The 18,955-nt window shown below is 41.0% G+C and overlaps 1 protein-coding gene across 2 annotated transcripts in view; it reads left to right on the forward strand.

Annotated features, from left to right (window-relative positions):
• Positions 1 to 18,955, forward strand: part of LOC109039472 (uncharacterized) — a 303,868-nt gene that overhangs the window by 184,532 nt on the left and 100,381 nt on the right. The window contains exons 2-3 of one of the 2 annotated variants that reach the window (XM_019054955.2): positions 16,357 to 16,575; positions 17,807 to 17,937. In XM_019054955.2, the coding sequence (XP_018910500.2) occupies positions 16,357 to 16,575; positions 17,807 to 17,937 (350 nt within the window). The remainder of the gene's footprint in view (positions 1 to 16,356; positions 16,576 to 17,806; positions 17,938 to 18,955) is intronic. The other variant, XM_019054956.2, reaches the window with a different exon arrangement.

An 18,955-nucleotide genomic window follows, 5' to 3' on the forward strand; every position in this document is an offset into this window, starting at 1 on the left:
CGGGACGGAGCGAGAAGGGTGAGAGGAGCTCATTTTGAATGATCAAAGTTGAGTTCATTTGCATCGGAAGAACAATCTGAAATTAAATCAACAATGAAACTGTCACAAACTTGTGATTGGCCCGGACAAATGGCTCCGAAAATCTGACGCTACCATTTTTCATTTTTATGCCCGATTTTTATCATCCCTTTGTCTGCTCTCGAGAACTCTCACTCGCTTCGCCTAGAGTGCAGGAGGAAGGATTGACTTCTCCTTACCACCCTTTATCTCCCCGTTTCTAACGTTCACCTAAAGCCGAAGAAAAACCCATCCATCTCAAGTACTGATCTAAGAAAATGTCATAATTGTCAACCAGTTTCGCACCAAGTCCCAGCGCTCGTAGTCTGTATACTCAATTATCATGTACACAGTTTGTTACTTTACTTACAATAGTACTCAAAATGTGGGAATCTATTCAAATTGGAACACATGAGTACTAAACAGGGCGATGAGCTCTTGAAAGCCTTTGACAACTAAGAAAAGTCCGCCGACAAATTCGTCGCGGAACCGAACACACTTTCTTTGGCCGAAACATGTTAATTCTTTTCCACCGCATTTAAACGCTCTAGCTACGGAAATAAGAAATTTTGCTCTATTCTCGCATTTCAGTTCGCCGTCTTCGATTTCAAGAGGAAGTCACATCGCGGTAAAAATTGTTTTGTGAAAAACATTTTCGCAAGAATAATTCATGCCCACGAGAACATCAAATAATCAAGAAGTCGGGGAATTTCATGTTCAAAAACTCTGAAAATTCACGGCATTGTACGTTCAAAATCCTTGAAAAATCATGGTAAAGACGTGGAAATTTTTTTGTTCCAAAACCCTGGAAAGTTTTATTTTTGCCACGTCTAAGTTCCGAAAATGACACCCGTACACGCACACTTTTTCTTTCTCATCGCGCCAACCGGGAAAGAAAAAGACTTACAGTGCTCAAACGAATCGTTCGATCGTAATCCATTTATACCCCTTGATGAGTAACCTTCGTCATTTCTTTATTTATATATTCTTCGGAACTGAATTAGGTTTTATAGCAACTTCGCGAAAGTTTCAGAGAGTGTGCAACAATAAAACCTAGCAGTTCACCTCTTCCAATATTCATTTGTCCTTTTCGCGTCTTCGACCGGGAGTATTTCCACCCAGATCGCGAGAAGTTGGCGCTCGGGAAAAGAGCAGTGGCGTGGCGTGCTTTGCGATATATCGATGGATCTGCCATTTAAACCTACGGAAAAAGATCGATATGCAGGGTGTTTGCAGCTAACACCTTAGTAATCGATTCTTTACCATAGCTTCAAATGGCGAGATATCTATAATCGATCGTTCACGCCACGCCACTGGAAAAGAGCGGGGAAAGTTGGCGAGTTTCGCCCAAGACAGACCCCGCGTTTGCGACGTGAGAAAAATTTCCAATCGCGACGGCGGAATTCCGCTCCTTCCCCTCCTCCTCCCTCTTCTCCGTTTTAATTGGCTACAATTTGAGTTCTTTCGCCCTGTTTTCACTACTTTGCCGCGGCTTTGAGATGTAAATGCGGCGAGTTTAAGAAACATGCTCGTCTTTTCCTCGTCAATCCATCCCCCCCCCCCTCCATCGTTTTGTTATTGAATTTCCTGCTCTCTCTCGCGAATACAAATCACATACTTGGGTTGCCACCCAGCACCGATTGAAAATTGTCCACTTCATTTTTTAATTAAAAAGCATCTTATTTAAGGATAATAATGGCTTTATTGGCTCCATTTTTTTTTGGTTAAAGGTTATTCAGTGCCAGGGGAAAAAATTTTTGGACAAAAGAAATTTTGGACAAAAGAAATTTTTGCCAAAGAAAGTTTTTTCATGATTGAAAGAAACGTAAGTTTATTATCGATGACAAATTTAATGCTCTTTGAACTGAGGAGAGGGGGAGAGAAGAAGAAAAAAAAATCAGTTTTCATCTTTAAAACAGATTTAAAACCAGACTACCGGCATAGGGAGAGCATGGAAATTTCGGTAGTTATGCAAGTTAGGTTTGATCAGAACTTGGAGCTCTTAGAGCCCAAAGCGGGAGTCAACCTATGAACTGAAATTATTCAAAATTCTCTATTAATACAATTGATACCACCTTTCGTTTCAAAAAGTATTAAAGCTCGTATTAGACCTTGTTTCATGCATAAATGTTCTCTGGTATTGCGGAGAGACGCTCACTTATAAACATTCTTGGTAATCTTGGTTCGACATCGGAATGAAACGATCGGCAGCGGTATTTTTCTAGTGTTTTTCGTGTGGGAAGGTTGGCTGCCCTTTTGGCCGTGTACCACATTTCAACATTCTCATACTCGCTCTATTTAAAACTTGAAGGAATACGAAACAGGTGCCTAAGTAATGAATATTTTGCAACGCTAGTTTCGTGTTCGCTCACCCTCTCTTAAATTGTAAGTTTTAAGTTCCGAGTTTCTCGTTCCCGGTTTTGACCACAAAATTCTCGTTACAAGATATGACCCTTTCCGCTTGCCAGCCTCAGTGAATAAAGCATGTTAATTTCATTTTCACAAGAGCTCTGTGAAGCATTGAGATATTTGGACGACAGGACTCAAAGGAAAGTTGCAAACTGTACCGTCAAAATGCACATCGGATTTGCAGAAATGAATCTGATTGCGTTCAAGCCAGAGACAATATGTTTTAGAAACTGCGCATCCGCACCCATTATTCGGTACGATTTGATCCGTCTAATGATGGCTGATCCGTATCAGGCTGATGTAAAATGTTATCAAAGACTGCTAAATGTTTCATCTTCAAGATGGTGACAATGATAGTTCTTCTCTTCTTCTTTTTACTTCGTGGCGGCCGGCGATGGCAGCAAAATAAGCAGTGGCGAGGCGTGAACGATCGATTATTGATAATTCCCCTTTTACAGCTATGGTATAGAATCGATTATGAAGGTGTCCGTTGCAAACACCCTGTTAATCGATCATTTTTATGGGTTTAAATGACGGATCAATCGATATATCGCAAAACATGCCATGCCGTTGGAAGTAATTGAAATTACCACCCTCAGAGACTTAAACGCACGATTAGCAAAGAAAGAGAGATTTCTAGCGAGCCCACATTTTGCCATACTATTTTTATTCATCATGTGACCGGATTAATTAAAGTCATGCAACTTTGATAACTCTCTTAATAGCATCATTTATTTTAATTCTTCTTTCCAGTTCTGAAATCAAGGAAATCGAAATCTCGAAAACGGACCATTTGACAGGGCCTGAACCTCGAAAAATCGTTATGAGGGGCCTGGAGGACAAAGCGCATGCCCTGATAAAAATATTTGTATTCTTGAAATGTCTTTGAACGGGTTTAAAGGGTTTTGCTATGGCGAGGCGTGAATGATCGATTATCGATATTTCCCCGTTTCAAGCTATGGTAAAAGATGGATTATTAACTGTATTCGTTGCGAACACCCTGTTTATCGATCCTTTTCCATAGCTTTAAATGGGAGGTCAATCGATGTATCGCAAAGCACGCTACGCCACTGTATTGTTATTTTTTCTAAATTTACATACACCGAAATTTGATTAATAATGCATCTCTTTTCTCCTTTGTTTCAGGTGAGTTTTTTCCCGCTGCAACGCTGCTCCGACACATTTCTGACTCTCAGTTGGAATAGTAACCGCACGATGGGCGGAACGAGCACGACATTGAAAGCTCCTTCTTTTACTTTTTGAAAATTTCAAGACGTAATTTTCCGCTTCTAACGCAGGTATTTCAGGCAGCCTTTGGCATGAAAAAGGCCGAGACCGACCCGCAAGCCAACTTGGATGGCAACTTAAGGAAAGGGCGCATGTCCAATGTCCATTAACTCATAAGCCCCGGTATCAACCTTTAATAATTTCTAGCCAGGTTTATGAATTTGTCGACTATTCATTCACTTTTCGTGAGCCTCCGTTCTTTCATCATTGTCCGAGTCGCGAAGAAGCCGTAGCATATGCATATGTATTCAGATCGAAATATTTGATTTGAGCATAGAGAAAAAATAAGGAGGTGTTTGTATCTTGAGGATTGTTTACCCTGTGACGTAGGTCGGTGCAACCTGGCCAGCAAAATCTGAAATTCGAAGTATGAAAAACGGACCATAACGTCCCATTTTTTTGCTCTAATCAACTCATGATATTATTTCAAACACTTCATATGGAATGACTTTTTTACATAAACTACACCATTTCCAAGAAAATCGATGATACAAGTCGTCGTACCGACCTACGTCATCAAAAAGTCATCAAAAATTCCAAGATGCCCAAAATGCAAACACTTCCTTTTTTTTCTCCATGTGATTTGAGGGGCATGGACAACAAGGCGCATGAGTGCAATTTTTGCTATTTCCAAAGATACGTGTTTGAAGTTTCAAAATTGCATGGATTCTTTTGGTGGAAAGAAGGTTTAAACTGACTTTTTGAATGCTTTAAAATTGGAATTTGGGAGCGAGTTTTTCGCAGAATATGCATTAAGACAAGTTTTACTTGAAATCCTCTCTATTCTAATAAAATCATTTTTAAGACGCTCGACGGACGGGGTAGGCAGGGGAGTAAGACGGTCGATGGGCAGGAGTGAGGAAGGTCAGAAGTCAAAGGTCAGAGTTTTGATATAGTGGGTGCTTACTTTCAGAGGCCTTTGTTTAGTCGCATGGACAGCTACATGTGCGGCCCTGTCAAGGTCGACTTCCAAAAAAGGAATCAAAATTCAAAGTAAGGAGAAAATAATTAAGAATACTGTTTGGCGGGAAATTTTTCTATGAAACATCGTTTTGTTATTCAATTAAAAGTATTTGCTTATTAACCGCCAACGGGCGATTTCGACGATTTCGCTGGCCGCGTAGCGGCTAGCATTAATCATTAATACGAGCATATTAATTTTTTCCAAAATTGTAGGTATCCGCTTTGTCCCCCAAGCCCCTCATTTGAGGTCCCCGAGTTTTGAGTCCTCACTGCGAGGTCATAAATATTGGTGAACTCTATATTGTCAGAATTGCTTCCTCTTGCCTGACATTTTCTTGGAAGCTCTCCTCATCGTACTAGCTCAACTTTAAGGTTTCCAATTTAAGTTTTCCAGCGCATTTATTTTAAGTATAAGACACCTTCAGGTATCTTTCCCGCTTACAGTTGAAATGATGGAGGGGAATTAAGTCGCGTGATAGAGAGAGGAAGAGTGTGTTTACAGCGAACTTTCTCATCCATATGTGTCAAGAAAAGTAATTTTGGAGCTCAGTATTAATATTCATGTTTTATTACGGCACAGTTTTCATACATTACCATAATTACGTTTGAAACTATTTTCCGACCTTTGTATCTTTTTATCGTCACGTCACAAGCTAAATTCTATGAGCTTTTTCTGAGCTTGCGAAGAGACTTTGTAAGAACAGTAATTAAAGCCTCCCCCCCCACTGGAAATTTTATGCAAAAAATAAACTGATAGCCCCATAGACGAGCTTTTGTCCGCCCCCGGTTAAAGAGGCATCTTCCTTGTTCGTGGTGACTTAGGGTCTGAAAATCGTGAAACTGAAACAAAACGGTGAAAAAAATTGACTGCTTCAGCTTTGGTACATAGCGGAGCCGCTAAAAGGGTTCGATTCTAGCCCGATAAACATTCACTCACACTTGGGCTCCTTTTTAATTTTTCTGAAAAGATGCATCAAAATGATAGGAAGCTGCAACTTTACGCGACGCGACGGCACTAGAACAGAGTTGCCGCTTTGAGATAAAATCTGTTACATCGGTTCTGTAGATACCTCAACGTCATGTGAATAAAATTAAAATATTCATCAAATTTGATGAACATCTGGAAATCGTACCAATTTATCTACGACACGGAAAAAATAGCCTCCAACGGCTCAAATAGCCTCCTTCTTTACCCCAGCTTTTTCCAAATCAAGGCGTATGCTCATGGTTTCCCTTATTCGAATCATCGTGATGCCTGATCATTGCATATAGGGAGTAGATGTGGCGGCAATGCAACTGGCCCAAAACATGTTGTTTTGAGTTAGTTGTTCGCTGATGCAGCATCTTAATCTGCGTATGCAGTGATCAGGGATCAGGTATAAGAGCTCTAAGTCACAGTAGGAAAGGGCTCATTTCTCCTATCTTTGGCAGGACTGCCGGTGTATCACCTTTGCAACTACCTAAACCCTGTGAGCACAGGTGGGTACTTAACCAATCAACATCACTTATGGACTCCCTATATCCGTGATCTGTATCCACTTTAATAGAGCAATATACAGGGTGTTCCAAAATCCCCTCCCCCCCTCTAACTTTTGAACCGTTTGAGTTAAAAAACGAAACTTTAGGAATGTTTCCAACGCCCCCCCCCCAAGGGACCAGCAAAAATTTTAACCCCCTCAGAAGATGGTCCCTTTCAAGATAGATCAATTCCCAAAGTTTCGTTTTTTCATCTCGAACGGTTAAAAAACTAGAAGTAGGGAGGGCAGGACTTTTGGAACACCCTGTATGTAGATCAATACAACTGCCCCGACTGCTCATTTACATCAAAGGGAGGGGGATACCAGATCATAATAGAATTATAAACAAACCCTGAAAGTATAGAGGTAAATCTCCAGTCAGAATTCAAAGGCTCCGTGGTTATTTTCGTGCACGTTGCGGCAACATCGTTAGATAGCACCGGCACCGTCTACGTCTACAACGATTTTTATTCATTTTCTTCTCCGTGTAAACACCGCGCGCACCGCATCGACGCCGTCGCCATTAAATCCATCGCTTAAAAATAATAAAAAAAAAGCTGAGAAACCGCTCAAAAACGCCGACCCGACTCCCGGAGCTTTTAAAAGTTTTCATCGCAGTATTTATCAAAAACGTGAGAGGGGGTCGCGGGCAGGGCACGTTTTTAATATTATGCTAAGAGTAGAGCGACATGATCGTGTCAATATTTAACCTGCCGAAGGGGAGGGGGGCTCAGCAGACTTGATGTACTTGCAGCTTTGATTCGTCAGAAAACCAATTTTTTCTCACTACGCGATGGATGTTTTTGCAAGATCACGAGAGTTCGTTTCGTAAGTGGCCACACAAGTTTGTCACCCTCGTCACGTGTTGTAGTGCACACAACAAAGAAAAAACTTACGTCGAAGGCTGAAGGTCAAATCTGATAAATTTTCAAGTGCCTAGGCATGTAGCCAATTTCTCCCTCGAAGAAATTCTTAATTTTAAGTTCTTTGAAAGATAAGGCTTCACTGGAAAAAATAGAATCTTAAATTTGCCGCCAAGAAGTATTTCTTCTTAAATCAAGAATTTTTCTGGTTAATATAAGCTACTTTCTTGCTTAACCCAAGCATTATTTTTCTTGTATCAAGAAAAAGTCAGCTTAAAGCAAGAAAAAAAAATTTCTTGGCGGCAAATTCAAGAATCATCATGCTTGATCCAAGCTACTTTTTTTTTCAGTGTTGGAATACGTAGGTATAGGGATCAATTCGTTGTATATTTTCAGATCGTTGAACCGAATAGTTTCTCAGTAGGTAAAAGTGATTTTTTCGATTGTAATTCGTCAATTTTTAAATGTAGTTGCGTTCTCTCGACCGGAAAATGACAAGTTATCCTTGCGTATTTACGATCACATCCAGCCTCCGGAATAATCACATCGACTGTCTTATACTGATTTAGTCCCTACATCATTTTGTGATATTCGACCTATCGGTCGGCGATCGGTCGGGAAAATAGAGTTGAGGGTAAGTCCCAACTTGGAACTGTCCAATTAATTGCGGTAGTATCCCATTAAATTACGCTACTAATCCGATTGTTGTGGTACTACCAAAATCAATTGGAAATGCCGATATCATCCAACGAATTGGGGTAGTACCACAATTTTAGCGGATAATACCGAACACTTTTTTTTTCGTGGCGGTTACGATATTCGACGTAGCGATTTGCGATGGTTCTAACCAAATTACTGAAACACAACCTCTTGTCCAATCTATGTGTAACGTCAGTAAAATTGTCAAATCATGACCCATTAAACACGAGAAATTTCGATTGCAAGAAAAACACGCATGATGTAGTTACTATATCGTGCGTTGATAACTAAAACTTGTAGACCGCTTAAGCGCAGTATTTGCGCTGCATACCGCACGGTCTCTAACAACTTATTGGATATACTTAGTGGCATTCCCCCAACAGATCTTTATATTGAATCTAGACGTCGACAATTTAATGGTGAACCCAAACCCCAAATTAGAGCGGACTTTATTGAGAAATGGGCTTCAAGACTCGATAGTGAATCTGAATCTGACATCTGGTTCAAGTCATTGATCCCTGATTTGAGAAGCTTTCTACATAGGCCTTTTGGAGGCACTAACTTTTATATGTCTCAATTTTTTAGTGGCCATGGCAACTTCTGCGATTACTTATATAGATTTAAAATTCTCCCTAATAATCTCTGCCCACTCCCAGGTTGTAATTCACCTGATTCGCCTGAGCACACCTTTTTCCACTGCCCTTTTTTCAATACTGATCGAGATCTCCTTGAGGCCAAGCTTGGCTCAAAATTCACTTTACTGACTACTCAAGACCTCCTATTATCGTCCCAAGCAAATTGGAATTACATATCATCTTTCGTCGAAAAAATAATTAAGTGTAAAAGCAACCACATGTCCCTCTCCCCGAAGGACCCCCCCGCCGATGGTATACATAGTTGTAATTCCGGCGCGACCTTGACTCTAGGAGTCACTTAATCTCCAATCAATTTCTTTATTTTATCTCTTACTTCGCTACTTCTTTGTTCTCCTTTTTATATTTCTTTCTACTATTCAATTGTATCTATATACACTGCATCTGTCGCAGTTCACTTTTCATTGTCTTGTATCATTTAATAATAAAGGTCGTTTAAAAAAAAAAAAGAGAAAAAAAAAAATGTGGTTACTAATCAGTCGATAAACACGCTGAAAATATTAGTGGCGGTGCCCTGTTCGACAACGACGCTTGTTAATCGATGGGATAGATAGTGGCAGGGGGCATGAGTGGGAAATTGAGGCAGGTCCAGGAAGTGAAACCGCGATCCCTCACCACAGAGATTTCTCTCTCCTTTCAACCCTCCTCAACCCTGCCTCCTTTCCTCCCTGCAGTTAACCTCATCCCCCTACTTGCACTGCCCCGTGTCAATCGCATCCCAACTTACGTTAATCGAACTGAGTCACGTTTAATTCGTCTCTCATCTCCCTATCCAACCAGCTTCAGACAAACGAATTTTCTTTATACATGCAGGAAGTGGAACGCTTGAGGTTTAATCGGTTTTGTTCTCTTACTTTTTTTTCTTTCCTTTCTTTCTTTCTTTCTTTTTTTTTTTTTTTTTTTTTTTTTTTTTTTTGGCGGTTCTTATTTTTTCTCTTGATTCGCTCCTTTAAGAGAATCGTTCTAACCTCATACTGAGTGAAACGGAGGAACGGTGGGATGAGTTCCGGAAGAAACTTGCGTTCTCTATTACTTCTTGGCCGTGTAGTCAGCTTCATAACGAAAAAAAATGAAAGTTCGGTTGGTCTCTAAAATATATCTCACTGGAAAAAAAGTCGCTTGGATCTAGAGCCCAGACTCTTGAAAACAATGACGAGAAAAAATACGCTTGATTCAATCGGATTTTTGCTTGGATCAAAAGGAAATCCGCTCAAATTAAGAGGCTTGCTTCTTGATTTGAGCGAAAATCCGATTGAATCGAGAGTAGTTTTTTTTGTTGATGTTTTTAAGAGTCTGGACTCGTATCCAACCGGTTTTTTTTCTATATAGTGCGTCTCTGGTTGCGGGGGAAAAAAAAAAAAAAAAAAAAAAAAATCAATATTTTTCTCTTGATTTAACACATACAAGAGAGAGCGTATTGTTCCAGCCTTTCAGCAGAGGGCAGGGGAAACGGCTCGACGGGTCGCGGCGTCAACGAAGCCTGAGATCGACTTTCAGTTAGCGCTCAACGGCAGCATTGGAAGGGGGCCTTTGGGGGGGGGGGCGTGGGCCTTGGGGGGTGCAAATGTCACCTCTACAGACGTCGAGATTGAAATCGGCGCCGGAACCGAGCCTCCCCTCATCCCCCGGTCCCCCGACGCACCTGATGAAGGTACACTACGCGGCGGCCGTGGATGGGGGGGGGCAGGGGGGATGAATGAATATAAAACAAACGGGAAATAAAGCATGAAGAAAAACTGCCGGGTCGCATTTTCAGTCGTTTAAACGGCGCTATTCCTGTCGCGCGACACGAAGCGGGGGCCGACCCGGAATGCGGTGTTTGTGATTCGTGGAAATGGAGGAATTCGCTGGCGAATTGCAGGCCGGACTAATGGGCTTCCGCGAAAATCCCCCCTCGGCAATTTTCCGATCAGCAGCGTCATGCCAGCCACCGAGGATTTTCCTCCGTTCCAGGAGGGACATGAGCTGTAGCTCGAGGAATTTGACCATCGTCGAAATAGATATCTGTGAAACTGCGAAATTGTGTTTCATACCGGCGAATACCAAGCTTGTCCACTGTGTCGGAAAGCTAGGAAGAGGCAGGAGGAATTTTTGTCCTGAAGTGTAGGGAAAGCATGAAAGTGTTGTGAAATTTCCTTAATAAAACTGGTATCTTTCCTTTTACTCGATACACTGTTGGCGCATGTACGTAGTTTACCATCTTTGCGAACGTTTTGACGCCCTACTCGAACAATGTATCGAGTGCCTGAGTTGCTTACCGGAAAATGACTGGCGGACCGGCGGGCTCTATATCTACAACTATATAAACATCAGGAAGATTTTTGGAATTATTTGAATGTGCGCCAACAAATCGGCTGAAAGATGAAAAAATTCGATAGTTTTTCCTGAGAGAATATGGGGGAAGTGGGAGAAAACTTTGGTTTCTCATCAACAAATGAGCTCTTGATAATCAGGAAAAACCAGGAAATGTGAGTGGTCAAGAATTCTGTACGCTATGTTTTAAAGCTTTTATCTTTGTGAATACGAAACGTAGAAGTTAAGAAGTAGTTCCGTCGATTTAAGGTTTTATGGCCCGCAAAGAAACATCCCTTATAAATTTATGATGTGATGGAATACATTGCAAAACTTTCGGTTTTAGTCCGAGGTAGCGGTGACCCGGAATAAGTTAGTGAAATCAAAGGAAAGGTCAGAGAATTTTGCAGGTGGCACATCGGCTTTGCAACTTTAGCCGGTGTCGTTCAGAATACGCTAACAACTTCCTAGTGCCTTTTTCCATGATTTGAATGTCTAGAATCGGTAATTTCGCCCAAAGCTTAGTAAAAATCAGTGTGATTTAAGAAAAACGAAATCCATGTGTATCCATGTTTGCTCCAAGGCCAGTGGATTCGGACATTTTGTAGTCAAGGAAAAGAAGAATATTTCAAGAGACTAGAAGATAAATATTACAAAAACCCTGATTTTTTATCTTTTCGTAAAATTTCCAGCAAGAAACGCCGTTTTAGTAAAATTTACAACGTGACGAAATAGACACTTAAATTTGCAGTTTAAGTAGAAACTTCATCGTCCAACCTCTCCGGAATACCCTTTTCACTGTGCGACGGAGGGAGGCGGAATTGTCGCGAGATGTGCGGGCGGGAAAATGGGAAAGCGGGAAACATGGCGCAGAGCGTAACGTGTATGTGTAGCGCTGAGCTAGGACGAGAACCGACTTTAATATTCATAAATTTGAGGAAATGTCTTTTTCATGCAATTGTTTCGCGGCGTGGCCGAGTGTATCGAAGTGGGCAAGATAAACTGCCCGACTCCGACACCCCCCCCATCCCCTGATGACGTCATCATCCTCCCTGTTGCCGAGCAAGCTAGTTTCGGTTATTTTTCACTCGGAATCGAGGCTTCGTGACGTCTTGAAAAGTTCTTGAATATACTTCGATTTTTGTCGAATTATAAAGTTCTTGAATATCCTTGAATTTCGAGAAATTTCGCACGTGTGCCCGAAAGTCCTTGATTTTCATATTATCAGGTTATTTCTCTCACGACCGTTTGGAAAATTGGAATGTCCTCCCTGTTTGTTTTGGAGACTTCTGAAACTCTAGAGTTTCTAGCATCGTCAGTTTGTCGTAGATTTGAATCTTCATGCACTGAAAGTAGGGAATACAAGTGAGAAGGAGAAGAAGAAAAAGAAGACTCTATTTTTTAGGCAAAAAACCATGTTACACGCAAATTAATCGGATTTTTCGAGGAGTTCCCGAGTTGGCATTGAAGAATGAACAGTAGAGAAATCGAAGAAAAAATAAAAAGCTGAAAATTTTCAGTGAATGAAAAATAGTTTTAGCGCATGTTATTCAGTTTCCAAGAAGACCATGCAGCCAAAAAGAGCAGTTAGATTAGATAAAAGAATAGTACAATATGAAAGTTTTAAAACCCTGATGTCGGCTACTTTTCAAAATAAATGCACCTTGTGCCGATAGGTAATCTTCAATGTAAAATGAAAAGAGAACAGATGAAAGATTTGGGTGGGGAAAAATGAAAGATGCGCCTGACGTAAAAAACCAATGCTTCAGCAAACAGAATTGTAATTTTGCTGAGATTGTCAATTTTCGAAGCAAACGTTTCGAAGTGACTCATCACTTGAAGCGACGCTTATTATGTGTACAATTCAGAATTATGTCGCCCAGAAGGTGTGTTCCCTGACAATACAATGTCCTGTGAACCTCTAAATTTTATTTCACCGAAGACAATTTTGTGATTGGATGGAATCAATCAGAATAATTTTTCTATAAAGGCTATTTTGAGAGATTAATAGGCGTGAGGTCTTTTCTTTTTCTTTTGTGTATAAGCAGATCCTTTTTGCGTACTGACGTCCAATTTGCCGTCTATTATGAAGCGTAATCAGCGGTTTGATCAGAGAATCGATTTCGAATGACCTGGATCGATAAATCCTTATCGTAGCAATGCTTTCCATCGATAACGATTCAACCAGGCGCTGTACGAGAAAAATTTTTCGAGTGTGGAAATAATTTACGCGTCTCGTCAAGAGTCCGTCAATTAAGCGTGATATTGTTTTCTTCCCACACGCTTTTTATTATATCGATTTTACAGCGTAACTTTCTCCCGTCTACTTTAAGGTCTCGCCGCAAAAGAAAGTCCGAGTCCCGCGAACTCATTTCCCGAGCTCTAGTGCAATCTTGCAAGAAGTATTCTAGGTGATAAATGTTCTCGAATGTAAGGGATGACACCCGAAAGCAAAATTGAGACTTTGAATGAAAATGGGGAAAGAAATATATGATTGCCCTCTCCGCGACGACAAGAGCCGAGAAAAGTTGCGGAGCAGAGGAGGAGGGTGGCGCCGAAGCGAAGGGGTAGATGTGTCACTCGAAAACCTGTTGAAAATCCGCCATTGATCGGTATCAAACTCCCGAGTATAAACATTAACAGTACCAATTCCGTTGGAGTATTTATTTAAGAATTTAGCACGGGTAACAATAGATCGTATTATTCGATACATCAAACGGGTGAGATTGTAACGATATCGATTGGTTCAAAACATAAACATAACCTCAAAAGTAAATTCAGAAATCTGAGCGAACGGATCTTTTGTAACAGATTTGTTATTCTTTTGAGTACCAAATGCCAATGCAACGTGAAATTGTCAGGAAATTTCTCATTTTCAGCTTTTCCAACTTGAATTCTTACAGTTTTGGTTTAAGGTTATGTTCTATTGTTTTGAACCAAACGATACATCGAACCGTTATCGAATACGGTCTATAAGTGCCGCCGCAAAAATAAGGACGAAGGCAAGGAGGGTCGTTCGAATTGTCGGCGAGTGACATCCTCCCACGGCCCACCTTTCGTTCACCAGATTTAATCGGGCGGGTCCCTCGTGGCGCGTCCAAGTCCGGGAATGAAGCGCAGAAAATTGGAGGAAAACTCCTGCGTCGCGTCGCACAGTTGCGTGAGTCGACAGGAAAAGTCGGTGACGATTTTGATCCTTATCAATAAAGGCAGCACTGTAAGATGGGTCAGCCGACAGATTATTGGCGTCGGCCGATAGTTTGCGAAAGTTGAAATATCTTCTCCGTATCTTCCTCTGCCGCAACCCTCTCTTTTCTCCTCTCCCCATCCTTGAAGGTGATTTTGCGAATGACCTGTCGCTACGCCCTTAGCTCGTTTCCTCCTTTAAACCCCATTCCACGACATCCCAATTTCCGGTCGGACCGGAAATTTATCGATCACTTTTTCCGGACCCCGAACCGTCTGTTGGGGATTTTTACGGCTTTTCCACTCAGCTGATTATAAATATTCATCGACCGTCGGAAACTTGGAGGAAGTCTTTCCCGTCTCATCGAATTCATTTTGAGCATGTGATGTGATATATACGTCATAAAGTTCTCTTATAACATCAGTGTGATCTCACAAAGAAAGTATGCAAATTCTGAAAGGTTCTTAATTATTTATAGTTAAAATCTATTGCATTTCAACCATTGCGTTTGTGTCGAACTCTGCTCACTAATTATTTTTCCTGTTGAATTTTTTATTAAATTAATTTTAAATTATTGGTTAGTTAAAAAAAAAAATTAATTTTTTTCTAGAAATGATTTTAAATCATTAAAGAGCTCGGTTCAAAAAAGAAAAGTTGCGTTATAGCTGCACGAGGAAAAATAAATAATATCTGTGACAAGGAAAATTGTCTTGGTCACCAAGAAAACTCCTTCACTCTGGACGCAAACGATTCCATCCCAATCTGATATGTTTCATCGCGGCAAAGTAATTTTCATTCACACGACTAAAATTTTACCCAGTGTGACGGTTTGCCTCATTAACGTTAAGCGTTCTCGGCGCACTAACTGCCGTGAAAATGGGCTCTTTTTGATGAGGAATAGAATTTGTCTCAACGTGGTAAGAGTTTTACTCGAAAGCTCTTACGAGAAGACCTTGTTTACTCCCATAGTCAGATTTTTATACGCGCGTCTTATCCCATCTAGAATAAAGACGATTGCAATTTCAAAATCATGGTCCTCGATGATCTCTCATCACCTAAATGAAGGTATTGATCGATTATTCTGTAAAAATTGAGCATTCTGAAAAGCACCGATATCCCCTCGAAGTCCTCAACTAGTCCCTCGTCGGAACGCAGAACTCCGTAACTGGGAAGTCAAATCATTCACGCCGCTCCCGATTCGTTTAGTTTCTCTTCACACCTCTTTAATTTAAAGTTGAAGTGAAAATCGTCCTCCCAGATTGAGCTGAAGGGAAATCTCGGGAAAGGGGAAGCGGTAGGTGGGTCGAGTTAACGAGATTCTTTGTAATTTAGAGTAAAATGAATAGCGTTTAATTTAAAGTGTTTTCATTCCGGGATTAAGGAAACCTATAAAAAAAGGTCGCCTCGGAAGGGAGCGCCCGCGCCCAGTCGAAGGCGGGGTCGAGGCCAGCTCCAGCAATGAATGAAGAATATACCGGTTTAATTAATGAAACAAGGCCGAAATTTATACTTGGGCTCCTCATTTAGAGCCTAATTACCTTATTCCCCCCGTTTAGCTTCGCGGAGGGGGGCTTCTTGTTCTCTTGGGCTAGCTCATATTGCAAAAGAGTAAACTTTCCCGCTCAAAAGATTCGTATGAAACCTGTGGAGCACGTGATTTCTCTCCAGTCGTTATTTTCAGATGCGCCTATTTCATGTTTCGTCAAATCCATATCGGTTCTGAGCAAAGAAAAAAAAAAGGATATATGTAGAAAGAGAAAAGAAATGATGGTCGCGTGTGTGTATTACACAAATTTTTGAAGGTAGTATAACAATGTCAGCCTCGTTTTACCGTCACTTTTTGAGATCCATGTGGAAAAAGCCACGGCATAACATCACCCACTGCGGGAAATCACGCCTGCCACTACGATTTTCAGGGGGCTTCACAACTTCACTACAGTTTCTCACAGATTCAGTCGTCACATACAAGTCGACGACACGGAATTCGAATAATGGTCACATTTTTATAAAAAATTGGTCAGTTTTACCAATTAGGCTTTACAGGGTGTCTAAAAATCTGGAATTTTGGGAAAGTCCGAAAATAGTACTGATTTTTGAAGAGCGGTTCGGAAGTACTGAAATAGTGCGGAAATTCCGCAAGAAGGTCCGTAAATTTACTCTTTTTTGTCATTTTTGTCGCAATTTGAGCGAGAAATTCAAATTTCCAAAATTTTTCGAATTTCGAGGTACTGAAAAAGTACTGAATTTTCTGTTCAGGAGATACTGAATTTCTTGAGAATGGACTGAAAAAGGACTGATTTTTGGGCAGCCTGTTTTAGTAGACACCCTGGTTTTAACATGGACTCCGATTTATTCAATTTTTCTGCGGGAGTCAGTGGTTTTGATGTGACGATCGGTGATAGTGAAGGACTGGTTGGTTCTGTTCGTAGGACGGACAGCGGGGTTACCTGGAAGGGCTGGCGTCGAGGTACGCGGACATGTACAAAACCCACTATCGGGACGTCTTGGAGCACCTGGAGGACCTGCGGCGGAGAGCTTGGGGGGTCCACCTGTCCCCCAGCCCCAGGACCCCTCCCGGCCCGGCCCCCCGCTCGCCCACCCTCACCACTAGCCTTTCACAACCCATCTACGTGCCCGGCAAGTATTCGGTAAGTCGCAAACCCACCCCCGCATCCCCCTCTCCCCTCCCCACACCCGCACTTGCACCCATTTTTTCACCCAGAATGGATCGCAGGGTGAAGTAGTTTTAATGCAAGCATCACGACGCGACCTTTTGATTTTTATACATTGAGAAAAAGTTACCCAAGGTCCCAAGGGTTGTGGTTCGACAAAGAGCAGTGAAGGTTTGGTATCGTAGAGCGCGAGGGAGTGCTATAAAGCGACCTATATCTATGTAGAAGAAGTTACGAGCTATGTAGACATACCGTCCGTTCCGGGCTCAGAAGCCAAAAGTTCTGGGTGCTGGAGCTGTAGTTTCGACTGCTCCAGGTGCTACACCCGGAACTTTTGGCCTCTGAGCGCGGAACGCGTACGGTATGTCTAAATGGCCCGTAAAGTACGGCTTCCATGGCCGAAGCTTCTTTTTCCAAATTTCAGACACAATTCAATCGGTACGTTGAGAATATCTAATTTCTAGTCGGCAGTGAGAAAAAAAGTGCTCTCTTTTTTACTGTCATGCAGTAAAATCGAATGTGCTAATTTTTATGTAAAACGAAGAATCTAATATCTTATCTACGATTTCATCGTGGTAATTTTCAATGCTTTGATCGCGTCTTGAATGGACTATTCTCGATCCTCAGCTTTTGCTCAATGCATTCTAAGTATGATCGATAAATTTCGTGTTGGCGTATACACATACTAGTCAGCGGTAGAATAACTTTTTGATTGCATGTATTTTCATTTTGGAGACCTAAAATGTTGCGTAGCAGAAAAGGAGTGCGCTTTCTAAAGTACTTCAGCCATTACCTGTGCATACTTTCTCAGTGAAAAGTGGATTTTTCAATCACCTAACCTAACGTATTTGAGTACACTGATTTCCTATTTTATTCATTATTTGTTTTTGATCCTAACGTAAGGTTTTTGCTTGTATCTCCTGTGTGAATTTCCTAGATTTGTAAGTTTTTCAAAACAATAATCGATCCCTTTTTTTTAAAACTTTAGCATCTAGTTTTAGTTTGCGCCCACATTCGTAATATGGATTCTCATTGAACAACGGTAAACGTGTAGTTCAGTTTGACTCATAACTCCTCTTTTCATTTTATCCAATCTGTTTTTAAAAAGATTTCAAAGATCTGCATGGTACAATTATAGTGATTGTTCAAGCAATTTGCTGCGACTATTCAAGAATTATTTTTAAAATTAGTTGTATTTAATTTTCAGCCTTCAAGTTGCCTAAGTGACCGGGAAGAAGATGAAATTTACGGGTTTGCTGGCGAAGCCAGAGAACCTGTCTACGGTGTCTATGAAAAACCGAAGCCTCAAAGACGAGTTGTCATTAATAACTACCAAAAGTAAGTCCTCAAAGTTTTTTCATTCTCTCTAGGATTAAGATTCAGTTTTTGAGGGTCCTTTTAAGGGTACGTGAATGAGAACCTGTATCAATGAACGCGGTTGGAATAATAGTTTTAATTGGAAGACCACCTGAGGCTTACGTTCGAAACCTCGCAGCAACTTAATGCTCTGAAATCAAGCACTCCAGAACGGTTTCAGCCAACTTATGAGAAAAACACAAAGAAAAAGTAACAAAATAACCCGAGAGGCTTTGTCCGGGTCGCAACAGAAAGCCCAGGCTTCTCTTCTTGCTCGAACAGAATATATTAAAATTATATTAATCATCGTCCTGTGTGATCTCAAAAGTCAATGAATTTCCTCTTAAATGGTCAGGAAACCCTTAAAAATTAAGAAAATTTGGATTTGAAATGTTCGTCAATCAAGGTCATGTCTAAAAAATCGATTCTTTACCGTAGCTTCAAATGGTAAAATATCTATAGCCGATGATCCACAATTGGCCAGTGCATGACGTCCTTTGCGATGAGTCGATTAATTTGCTGTTTCAATCTATGGAAAAAGATCGATCATGAGGCTGTTTCCAGTGAAAACCTGAATACTCGATTCATTATCATGGCTCCAAATGGGAATATATCGAGGGTAGATTATTCACGCCTCGTCATCCCTGTAAAAGTGAATCAGCCTGACGGCAGGCTATGTTTCATAAACTACCCTGAGTCAGACTGATTCAGGCTGACGTCAGACCAGGGTGTCTACGAGTCCGGAAAGTCCGGAAGTAGCACTGATTTTTTAAGAGCCGTCCGGAAGTACTGAAAAAGTGCGGAAATTCTGTAAGATGGTCCGGAATTTTTTCATTTTTTGTCTTTTTTGTCGCAATTTGAGCGAGAAATTCAAATTTTTGAAATTTATCGAATTTCGTCTATTGAAGTCGGCAATGAAAAAGTACCGACTTTGTCAATTGAGGAGGTACTGAATTTCTTGAGAATGTACTGAAAAAGTACTGTAAAAGTACCGATTTTC

The sequence above is a fragment of the Bemisia tabaci genome, chromosome 1 (genome assembly GCF_918797505.1).
Source record: "Bemisia tabaci chromosome 1, PGI_BMITA_v3".
In the NCBI taxonomy this organism is placed as follows: domain Eukaryota; kingdom Metazoa; phylum Arthropoda; class Insecta; order Hemiptera; family Aleyrodidae; genus Bemisia; species Bemisia tabaci.